The 12,794-nt window shown below is 39.4% G+C and overlaps 1 protein-coding gene across 1 annotated transcript in view; it reads right to left on the bottom strand.

The window, feature by feature from the left end:
• The window catches only part of LOC114643479 (E3 ubiquitin-protein ligase rnf213-alpha-like), a 367,913-nt gene that overhangs the window by 300,600 nt on the left and 54,519 nt on the right, over positions 1–12,794 (bottom strand). Inside the window, 1 exon segment of the mRNA XM_051918940.1 lies at positions 9,378–9,664. Coding sequence (XP_051774900.1) covers positions 9,378–9,664 — 287 coding nt within the window.

Here is a 12,794-nt window from a genome sequence, read left to right as displayed (position 1 = left end):
TACAGTGGAAATAATTCGAGCGTTATTTGGAATACACGCATTTCATGTGTGTCCCGTTTCTACAGTATAGTAGTAGTCTGTGCAAACATATTTTTAAAACAAACGTTTTTTCATATTCTAAAAGTAAATGACAAAATGCAGGCATAAACTATATAACGTATGAAGCCTGAAGTCCATATATCAAAGAAACACTTTCACAAAAGGTACAAATAAGAGAACACGTGCGCTTTTCTTCAAAAGTATAACTGCACAAAAAAAAAAGCCGCGTTAGCATGCCACATTGACATTCTTACTACAACTGCCACAGTGGCGTAATGGTATCAGCTTCTGACTGGGGACCAGAGGGTGGCGAGTTCGATCCCGTATGACTCTTATTCTTACATTTTTAGAATAACAACATAAATTTCTTTTCAGTCTGTAACAGCCGGTGTAACTTATCATACTGGTAAAGGTTAGCTTTTTTTTTTTTTTTTTTAATTCACTTTTCATTCCCGCAGTCGATGCATACTAACGCCCCCCCCCCCCCCCCAAAGGGTTCTGACACATAAACGCTGGCGAAGCTGCCTTCCTTCGTATCTCACCGTCACTTGATTTTCTTTTTATTCGGTTTTATTGAGTGTTCCTGCCAGTCCCCACATGTTGCTGTATGCTGTTTCTTTTGTACTCCAGGACATGCAGAGGAGAGAATGATTTCACATTATTTATGCTGTTTTCACATAAAGACTGCAGTATACTCGTGACTGCATTCTCGTACCAATGCACTTTTTCCATCACCTTTTCCTGTAAGAAGCAATGTACTCACTTCTCTCTATGCTGTGGTTTCTATTACACACCTGAAAGAGACAATATATGTGAAAACTTCATCGCACTAATGCAATATTATTTGAAAACGAACAGTGTCAGATCAGGTGTGAAAATTTTATGTGAGATACGAAGAAGGCAGCTTCGCCAGCGTTTATGTATCAGAACCCTTTTGGGGGGGGGGGGGGGGGGGGGGTTAGTATGCATCGACTGCGAGAATGAAAAGTGAATTAAACAAAAAAAAAAAAAAAGCTAACCTTTACCAGTATCTCACATAACATTTTCACACCTGATCTGACGCTGTTCGTTTTCAAATAATATTGCATTAGTGCGATGAAGTTTTCACATATATTGTCTCTTTCAGGTGTGTAATAGAAACCACAGCATAGAGAGAAGTGAGTACATTGCTTCTTACATGAAAAGGTGATGGAAAAAGTGCATTGGTACGAGAATGCAGTCACGAGTATACTGCAGTCTTTATGTGAAAACAGCATAAATAATGTGAAATCATTCTCTCCTCTGCATGTCCTGGAGTACAAAAGAAACAGCATACAGCAACATGTGGGGACTGGCAGGAACACTCAATAAAACCGAATAAAAAGAAAATCAAGTGACGGTGAGATACGAAGGAAGGCAGCTTCGCCAGCGTTTATGTGTCAGAACCCTTTTGGGGGGGGGGGGAGGGGGGGGGCGTTAGTATGCATCGACTGCGGGAATGAAAAGTGAATTAAAAAAAAAAAAAAAAAAGCTAACCTTTACCAGTATGATAAGTTACACCGGCTGTTACAGACTGAAAAGAAATTTATGTTGTTATTCTAAAAATGTAAGAATAAGAGCCATGCGGGATCGAACTCGCCACCCTCTGATCCCCAGTCAGGAGCTGATACCATTACGCCACCGCGGCAGTAGTAGTAAGAATGTCAATGTGGCATGCTAACGCGGCTTTTTTTTTGTGCAGTTATACTTTTGAAGAAAAGCGCACGTGTTCTCTTATTTGTACCTTTTGTGAAAGTGTTTCTTTGATATATGGACTTCAGGCTTCATACGTTATATAGTTTATGCCTACATTTTGTCATTTACTATTAGAATATGAAAAACGTTTCTGTTTTAAAAATGTGTTTGCACAGACTACTACTATACTGTAGAAACGGGACACACATGAAATGCGTGTATTCCAAATAACGCTCGAATTATTTCCACTGTAAAACTCCACTTCAATCCCAAATAATCAAATCAAGGCAAGGCATGAGCTAGGAGTTCATGCTAAGTCAGTGGGGGGATGGAATAGCTGGCTGCTAGAAGCTTTTGTTTATCAGCACATTTAGATGACAAAAGACTGGCGGAGATGTGCAAACGGCTTTAAGACGCGATTTAAGGTGGGACGGATTTACGAGTTTTTTCGTAGGCTCTGGTAATTCTAGTGTTAAAAGCCAGAAGTCTGTATGACCATCAGCATCAAGTGACTCCGTGAGAACCCTAACTACAAAGAGGACTATTTCATTTATGTTAGGTAGAATGCCCAGAGGGGACTGGGCGGTCTCGTGGCCTGGAACCCCTACAGATTTTATTTTTTTCTCCAGCTCTCTAGAGTTTTTTTTTTTTGTTTTTTCTTTCCACCCTGGCCATCGGACCTCACTCCTTTTCTATGTTAACTAATGTTGTCTTATTTTACTTTCTTATTTTGTCTTTTATTTTTCTTTTCTTCATTATGTAAAGCACTTTGAGCTACTTTTTGTATGAAAATATGCTATATAAATAAATGTTCACCCATCAATAAATAATTACAACAACACTTCCTGAAAGACACAGTTGTCCAAATGGGGTGGGTTTGAGGATACGACTGTGAGTGAATGAAAAGATGGAACTCTGGAGAGAGCAACACAATGTACTGCATTCCAGTACATTGCGGTGAATGCAGGAGGAGGGTTAGAGTTGGCGGGCGGGGCTCTGTCATGCGTGCGTATCCCATGGTCGGGCGACTTGGTGGATTATATATAGAAAAGCAGCCGGAACCAAAAAGAACAACGAAAAGTCAACATGGCTCAGAGGTGCATGTGGACTGTAGCAGGTAGAAAGACAACCCGCGGCATAGCATACGCCGCATAATTATTTATTGATGGGTGAACACCTCCTGAAAGACAAAGTTGTCCAAATGGGGTGGGTTTGAGGATACGACTGTAAGTGAATGAAAAGATGGAACTCTGAAGATAGCAACATTTATTGACCGTGACTAAAAACTGGTTTTGGCAGATTCAGGCATATCTTTTTGAATGTTTGGCCCTGTGCCTTATTAATTGTCATTGCGATGGCCAATCTAACAGGAAATTGAACAGTCAACGTGGCTCAGAGGTGCATGTGGACCGTAGCACAGACCAAAGTGTTTCAGGATGTGTTTGGAAAATGAACAGTCAGTGTGACTCACAGGTGCATGTGGACTGTACACAGACAAAAGCGACTCAGGTGAGGAGTTGGGGGCGGGCACATGAGCAGGCAGTGCGCATGTCTCGAGAGCGAGGGTGGACGCGGGAGAAAGCGACTTAGGACACGGTATAGAACAACTACTGGGCGTGGCCATCACCACCAGCCTACAATATTCAAATATTCAAATATCATACAGAGTGCTCATGGGAATGTCGCACGACTGAATCGAAGTTAAAGGAGAGAAAATACGGTTAAAATGTATTTATTACCACAGATTTGCACATCGACATCCATCCCTTAATCTGGATCCACTTTGTCCAAACGTATATGCTTATGGTTGTCAACCAGTACTTTGCAAGAAGTGCCGGCGCGTGGAGTAATGCCGCCTGAGTCAAAGTGCATTTTTGCTGCCCTTGTACAGCTGCCAACACCCACAACCGCAAGTTGTCCTTATTAGGCATGCGAGGTTTTACTTTTGGAAAATAATAATAAAACGATAAAATGTGATTAGCTTCTAAACTGTAAAACTCAAATATGCATTAAAAACAATTCAAATGTTTGGTGTGAAACTCGTCCTGCCTGCTTTCCGTGCGTACACCATGCGCACTGCCTGCTCATGCCTCGAGAGCTAGGGTGGACGCAGGAGGAGGGTTAGAGTTGGCGGGCGGGGCTCTGTCATGCGTGCGTCTTGCTTGCCATGGTCTGGTCTCTGTCTTACGTGCCATGGTCGGCTGCTTAGTGAATTGTTGGTGGGCGTGGCTCTGTCTTGTGTGCACCTTGCTTGCCATGGACTTAGTGAATTATATATATATATATATATATATATATATATATATATATATATATATATATATATATATATATATATATATATATATATTCATTGAATCAATACCAAGGGACTTGGAGAGCACACAAGTTTTGGCAGATTTACTTACATTAAATTTCATCTGCCACAAATTTAAAGTAATATATGTAATGAAGTAAAAATGTTAGATTTGAATGCACAATGGGAGGTTTCAAAATTGAAAGCACACCTTATGAAAAGAATTTAATAGTCCCTGTGGAGTCATCATTATCAACTTCCAGACAGCGTTCAGAAGCCATTAAAAAGGTTAACAGAATGTTATACAGAAAGTTATATATCACCATGTGTAGAGTACATGTCAAAGGATTTTATGCAGAAACTTTAAAATGCATGAGTAAGGCCTCATCTGGAGTAGTGTGTACGGTTTTGGTCTCCAGGTTACAAAAAATACATAGGAACTAGTAGTACTAGGGTGTTGTACCATGTTAGCCGTTATGGATGTAGTGAGAAGTCAAGCAAAATGACACCTTTTACTGGCTACTAAAAAGATTACAATATGCAAGCTTTCGAGGCAACTCAGGCCCCTTCTTCAGGCAAGATGTAATACAGAAATTGGAGTTCCCTGTGTTTTATATACACACTAGGACAAGCAACAACATCGGTGTATCTTTAAGTGAGACCTCTTAAATGTAAATTAATAGACCTCTTCAGGCTAAGATTCATTTAACAAGAGAGAAGAACAATGAATGGTCAAGATCTTTTGATAACTGTCCAACAAAGTCTTTCGAAGTTTCTGATGAGTTTTTCCATACAATGTGGGTCTGTAGACAGGTTGTCTGGGTCAGTGATGCAAACAATCCTCATACCTGGCCATAAAACTCTTATCTCTATTCAAACATTGTTGTAATGCATTAAATTTTAGCATCAGTTTGACTTCCCATTCCTTTCTCTCTTGCTGTGTTCTGAACTTGCCCATAAGCACTGTGACTTTAAAGTCCCTCTCACAGTGTCCATGGCTGTTGAAGTGGACCGTTACAGGAACATCTGTGTTGCCACGTTTAATGTGGAACCTGTGTAAATTCATTCTCTGGCAGAGTGTTTGTCCAGTTTCTCCCACATAGAGTGCAGCATCAGGACTTTTCATGCACAGAATTAGGTAGACCACATTAGATGATCTGCAGGAAAAATTATCCCTTTATGTGATGTTCTAGTCGGCAGTGTGGTATAATTACACGGCCTGTATTATAAATGTTAGCACACGTTTAACATCTTTTCTGTAGGCAAGGAAATGTGCCATTTTCTGTTGGTTCACTTAGGGAGCGTCGGACAATAAGTTGCTGCAGGTTTGGTGGTTGTCTGTATGCCAGGAGGGGAGGTTCAGGAAATACATTTTTCAGTGTTTGGTCATTGTTTAGTATTGGCTGAAGTTCTTTTATAATTTTTCGAAGTGCTTCAAGATGTGAGTTGTAGGTGACAACAAGGGGGATGAGGTTCTTGTTGTCTTTGTTTTTATATTCCAGAAGCTTGTCTCTGGGTATGGCATTAGCACTTCTTATTTGAGCATTTGTTGTTTTGGGGGTATAACCTTGTCTGATGAAATCTTGTCTAAGCTCCTGCAGTTGTTTATCCCAGTCTGTTGGGTCTAAGCAAGTACGACTGTATTGAATTGCTTGGCTGAAAATAATGGAGCGCCTTGTATGCTTGGGGAGGAAGCTATCACTTCTCAGGTAGGTCCGTCTGTCTGTTGGTTTGTGAAAAACAGAAGTTACAAGGGTATTGTCTTTCAGTTGAATGGTGGTGTCAAGGAAGCTGACTTCTGTTTTTGAGTAATTCAGTTTCAGTTTTATGTTGGGGTGAAAAGAATTATATTCATTATGAAAATGGAGGAGGTCCTTCTCACTGGGAGTCCACATTATGAAGTTGTCATCTATGTAACAGAGATACAACACTGGTTTTAAGACGCACATTGACATAAAATCTTCCTCCAATTTTGCCATAAATAGGTTTGCATAGTGAGGTGCAAACCGACAGCCCATTGCAGTCCCCATTTGTTGCAAGTAGAAATCTTGTCCAAAAGAGAATAAATTATGTGTTAGAGTGAATTTTATCATTTGTATAACTGACTCTGTGGGTAAGTCATGTTGTTTGAGGTACGTTTTACATGCCAATATGCCATCACAATGGGGGATATTTGTGTAAAGTGCCTCAACATCCATTGTGGCCAGTAAGATTCCCTCAGATAAGGGGCCTATAGCAGACAGTTTTTTTTTTAAGAAGTCAGTGGTGTCCTGGATGTAGCTGGTTGTATTGCGGGCGAGGGGTTTAAGGATGTGCTCCACCCAACCTGAAACATTTTCTGTAAGGGAGCCAATTCCTGAGATTATAGGCCTTCCTGGGTTCCCTGCTTTGTGGATTTTAGGAAGCATGTAGAAGTAGCCCATTTTGGGGTTCTCAGGAATTAAACTATTTACATGATCCCTGATGTCAAGAGGAAAGCTGCTTACTATCTTTTTTAGTTCCTTCTTGTAGAGATCTGTGGGGTCTTCTTGTAGTTTGTAATAATGCATAGTATTGGACAGTTGTCTTTGTGCCTCCTATATATCATCGGATGTGTTCTTGATAACTAAAGCACCCCCTTTGTCTGCTGGTTTGATAATGATTTCTGTATTTTCCCTTAGTGAATGTATGGCTCTCCGTTCATCCACAGTAATGTTTTCTATCCGATTTTGCTGCCTGTTTAAGATCTCTGTTTTCACTGTCTGTCGGAAGCAGTCTATATAATTATCCAGGGTCGAGTTTCTGTCAGCTTCTGGTGTCCATGTGGATTTATTGGTGGGACTGTTGTAACTGCTTGTTGTTGGTTCCTGTGTGTTACCGTTTTCTTTCTTGTGGAAAAATTCTTTCAGTCTGAGTTTTCTGAAGAATTCTGATATTGTCAATGTGCTTTGCAGGACAATATGAGAGTCCTTTTGTAAGTACTGCAGTCTCTGCTTCATTTGGTGTGTATGAGGAGAGATTAACAATGCAGGTCTGTTGCTCTTTGTTTTTTGCTATTAAGTGGCCAGCTTTCTCTCATAGTCTATGCAGCCTTTTCTTTTTGTTGACAATAAGGAGTTTCTGGAGTGTTTTGTAATATAGATGTAAAGATAATATAGATGTAAATATGTAAAGATAGAGGAACTAGAAAGACGTCCAAAGATGATCAACTAGGCTGACTGTAGGTCTGGAGGGGATGAATTATGAGGAAAGATTAAATGAGCTGAGCCTTTTCAGTTTAAGCAGAAGGAGATTAAGAGGTGGTATGATTGAGGTGTTCAAAATATTTAAAGAATCAGTACTAAGGATTGAGACTGTTACTTTAAAATGAGTTCAAAAAGGACACGGGGACACAGTTTCAAACTTGTTAAGGGAAAATTGCTCACAAACATTAGAGGCATTTCTTCACACAGAGAACCACGGACACATGAATTAAGTTACCAAAGTTCTGTGGTAAACAACAGAAATTTTGGGACCTTCAAAACTAGACAATGTTATTTTGGAAGAATGAAGTGGATAGGACTGGCAAGCTTTGTTGGACTGAATGGCCTGTTCCCATCAAAATCTTTCTAAAATTCAACTCATTAGAGGCCATAAATAAATTACTAGGGTTAACTAGTGGTTCATCACATGAGCATTACAAACCAAGCAAACAATGTTACTAAGAATACCTCCCATTATTTATGAAATTTAGCATCTGCAGACACAGAAAAACCTGGTCCTTTTTTTTCTTTTTTGCTCCTCCAAAATATTTGATTATTGCATGGCTCTTTATATTTGCCTAACTACATTTATACAATACCTACAAATAATTTTAATATAGCTACGCAATTGGTAAGGTCAAATAATAGAATGCATGCCAATCTTAAGAAACGTCATTTTATTCCCCGTATTTTTAAAAATAATTTCAAGATTATTCGTTTATAGAAGTTTACATAGTTTATGTGCTGAATACTTTACATGATGTTTAACCCATTATTACCCAAAAGGGCATTGTTTTTGCTAGTGTGAATCTCTTTTAGTAGTTCAACAGTTAATTATATATACAGTCATCTATACATCTAGACTGTGGAATGCTTTGCCTCAGCACCTAGAAGACTCTCCTGTTCTTAAGCCATTTCAAATCTAATTTAAAATATAATTTTGTAATCATCAGACCTTTCCTTCAGTTTAGTTTTTTTTATTGTATAGTATGGATATCTTCGGTATACAGGTGTGATCTTTAGTTTGTTACTCTGATTTTTTTATTTAATGGTTTTGTCATTGCTCTTATTATTTATAAAGCATCTTGTGATAACAGTTTATATGCATAACATAATATGCAGTAGTTTTATCAAACCTACTTCTGGCACAAGACAGATAATGAAAAAGGTCCAAGTGTAAAATCTGAAAATTGACTATGTACAAACAAATGATACCAGAAATATCCCTCGTACTAAACCAGACAGAACTCCAAGAGTCTAATTTCACAGGATAAAATAGAATATGGACTCTAAGAATAGTAAGGGAAGAAAAATAATAATCTATTTAATATTTACATAAAGTTGTGAAATGGTGTATGTCAAGCCATTTTCAAAAACAAAAAAATAAATGAAAAACATTTAATAAACCCAGTGCCAGTTACTCTTGTAAAAAAGTATATGTGACTGATTTAAGTGATCCAATTAAAGGTTCTCTGGTGACATACAATATTGCAGCAAAAAGGACTGTGGCAGAAATCAAACATCTGACTGGCACTAAAATACTTCAAATGTCTGGCAGCAGGTGGAAAGGCAATACATTTCAAAAAAAAAAAAAAAAGTTGCAGGCTAGATTAGAAAAATTAGCATGATAATTGGATTTTCCTCCCTCCAAGGAGGCAAGTACATAAGACAACAATAACTAATTAAGATATCCCTAATAAAGAAGTGAAAAGTTAAAATGAATATATCTAAACATGTTTCGAAGGACAAATGAGAAAGACTTTACTACAAATGTTAAGTACATCAGAATGTACTGTACAATCACATTTCCAAAATAATTGTCACCCGAGTCAAATTCAAATTGAGCATACATTTTTCAGACAATACAATTTCTCACTTTCAACATTTGATACATTATCTTTGTTCTGTTTTCAATTAAATACAAGGTTTAAATTATTTGCATATCACTGTTTTTATTTTTCATATCATCCCAACTTTGTGAAAATGGGGTTGTGTACAGTAAAGTACAAAGGCAGCTTAACTTAATACAACTTAACATATAGTGGTAAAAAGTAGCATTTTGCAGCTTAATCTAAGAAAAAATGAAAATGTCAAACTAAGATGCCTACCTCCTCTTCTCCATAGTTTAATGACTTCCATTTTTTTGCCTTATCTTCAAAAACATAAGGATCCTTGTAGGTCATGAAAAACTGGTTCAGTTGCACAAAAAAGCTCTTCAAGTTTATTTCAGTCCAGTTAGTGAGAAGTTCAAAGATAGTTTCCAGCATCACATTCCCAGCAGTGTTTCTTCCACTCACAACATTAGATTCAATCCCCCAAAGTTTTTTTTTCACTTTTTCAATGAAACTCTTATTGGGCTCGACACAAATAAAATCATCATATTGATGCCACTCCCCTTAAAAAAAATAATAATAATAATCAGGTACTTCAGCATTGTCATAAATAACATTCACAAAATGACATGTACACATTGTAATGGTGTGATGTCAAAGCATATAACTAACTGATCTTATGGATGCTACAACACTTTATACAGTACATACATACATTATGAAGAACAAAACATAATGCATTATCGATATATATAATTCACTAAGTCCATGGCAAGCAAGACGCACGCAAGACAGCCCCGCCCACCAACAATTCACTAAACAGCCGACCATGGCGCGAGAGCGAAAGCATTTGCCAAGAATGTGTTCATTAATCAAGAACGAAAGTCGGAGATTCGAAGAAGATCACATACCGTCGTAGTTCCGACCATACACGATGCCGACTGGCGATCCGGCTGCGTTATTCCCATGACCCGCCGGGCAGCCAACCGGGTAACCAAAGTCTGGGAGTATGGTTGCAAAGCTGAAACTGAAAGGAATTGACGGAAGGGCACCACCAGGTGTGGAGCCTTTGGCTTAATTGGACTCAACACAGGAAACCTCACCCGGCCCGAACGTGGCTCACAGGTGCATGCGACTGAGGCAGTTTGTGGAAAATGAACAGTCAACGCGACTCACAAGTGCATGTGGACTGTACATAGACGAAAGCAATTCAGGTGAGGAGTTGGGGGCGGACACATGAGCAGGCAGTGCGTACTGAACGATGACTAAGAGATGACTTAAGAAAATCGGCAGACTGACGCCCATTCCGCCCCCGCCATTCTAGACGATCGAACTTGCCTATCTAGAGGATGTAAATGTCCTAACACAGGTTCCGTAGGTGAACCTGCAGAAGGATCGTTACCGGTTGTGCCGACCCGTCGTTGGACGGTTAGGAACCGAAACCTCTCGGGCCCGCTTCCCTGCCCTCTCTCCAGAGTTCCATCTTTGCATTCACTTAATGTCGTATCCTCAAACCCACCCCATTTGGACAACTGTGTCTTTCAGGAAGTGTTCACCCATCAATACATAATTATGCGCGGGTTGGCTAGTAAAGTCTAAATATGACAAAAGAGTGGGCCACAAGCAGCTGGTTTATCAAGAGACTGCTGTCATGGTAGCTCACCTCTCTATTATTGCCTCTGTGAAATACCCCCCCTTACTATAGCAGACAAACAGAATCCCAGGTTGGCTGGCAACTATATGAACAGGGTTGAAAAACATTTCTGCAAATTAACTCCTTCTCCTTTTTGGGATTCTGCTGAGGCACAATGTGACAATTCACTATTGTCATAGTTTTCTAACAGTCTTACCGAAGGTTTCATCAGATTGAAAGCATCCGTTGCAGAGAGCAAATACAACAGCCAACATCTTTTGAAAATTTAGTTTAAATGATGCTTAGAAAATTACATCCATTAAGATAACCTTAAGGATGCACTGTAGCTTTTTTCTTCCTACAAGTCCAGGTAAAATAAACTTTCAAAGCATCTATTCATCACCAGCTATGGAGATTTGTGAAACAAGAGAGTGTTATTTGAGTCAATGCAGAGCCAAAACCATTTAAAACATGCTTGTCCAGGCTGCCGAAGTTGCAAGGGAAGCATGTATCCTGCATTTATTAAAAACAAGGAATAACTGTGTAATGTCAAGGATGAACTGGTAAGGCTGATGGCAACATCAAGAAAATGGATTAAGATATGAGAGAGAAAATTGTGGTCAAAACAAGCAGGAGTCATAGCCAGGAAGAGAACTAACCGAAAAACTACCAGTAAATACGATAACCAAAAATCTTAATCAAGAACCACATAAAGTCTTATCTACCTTGAATGATCTGTATTAAATAAACACATAGTAGAATTTTACTTGGGTATCCAAAAAACATGTACACTAATGGAGTCTGCTGCCATCTGAAACAGTAGAGACCCATCATACATCTGGTTATCATGTAGTAGTAACAAGGCACCATTTTCAACTACAACATTGCCGCAAGATTTTGATATGCATGTTTCTCATGGACAGCCCTACATGGCATTTTCAAGGGTCTATAGATATTATGACATTAAAGTAATGCTTTTTAAAATGACACTTTTGTTCAAGGAAAGGTCAAGAACCATTTTACACAAGTAATGTTGTATATAAAGATGCTTTCTATAATATATATTTCTGAGTCATACTTTCTTTGGCTTGTGTATTTTTATATATATAAATTTTATACATTTTGCAGCTTATTATTTTAAGTAATACGTTTCATTTATTACTTCATGTTTGTATGTTTCATGTATTTTTTTCAATAAAACAATTATTTTTTAATCTGCACTGTCCCTGCAAGGTCATGTTCAGCTTGTTCGACATGATCACTACAAGTCAAGTCAAGTCAAGTTGAGGAGCATGGACTGGTACAGTGCGTTGCCACACCCACTACACAATGAAACAACTCAGGATCCCGGTTTGCAACCCCCCAGGCATACACACAGTCCAGTCCCACCCTCCAGAAATGAACCTCTATCTGCCGCAGCCAGGTGTTACATGGGTGACCCCTTGGTCTGGTCCAGCCACTCGGGTCCCCAACAATGAGGATCTTACGAGCTGGATCACCCTCTGGGAAACGTGCCACATGACCGTAGTGCCGTAAGTGATGCTCCCTCACAATGCAGGTAATGTGCCTCATTTGGGACTCCATGAGCAACCACTCATTCGACACAATGTCAAACCAACGGTACCCAAGGAATTTCCGGAGAGACACAGTACCAAATGAGTCCAGTCTTCGTCTCAGGTCACTGGTTAGCGTCCATGTCTCGCAACCATATAACAAACCAGTGTGACGTGTATACATAGGGAGACCAGATATTATAAGTTTGCCAATTGTTTTATAACCCAAAAAAACTACTAGTTGCGGTGCAGCCCGACCCTCCCTATCCAGTTAAATTGGGATGAGACTGGTCTGAGAATAAATGTGGTATAGAAAGGACCACTCCCAGGAACAAGTTGGGCCTCGTAATGGATAGACCAGCTTCTGACCCAGCTGCCCTCACGCCGTGTTCCCCAGCCACTGAACATGACATAGACACTCAGGAAGGAGGGGTCGCCACTCCATTGAGTGACTCAGAAGTAGTCCCCGGAGAAGTTGCTGGGGACGAGACTCCCCTATACACATTA

Source organism: Erpetoichthys calabaricus, chromosome 14, assembly GCF_900747795.2.
Source record: "Erpetoichthys calabaricus chromosome 14, fErpCal1.3, whole genome shotgun sequence".
NCBI lineage: Eukaryota > Metazoa > Chordata > Cladistia > Polypteriformes > Polypteridae > Erpetoichthys > Erpetoichthys calabaricus.
The sequence above is the reverse complement of the archived record's forward strand: the minus strand, read 5'-3'. Positions and strand labels throughout refer to the sequence as shown.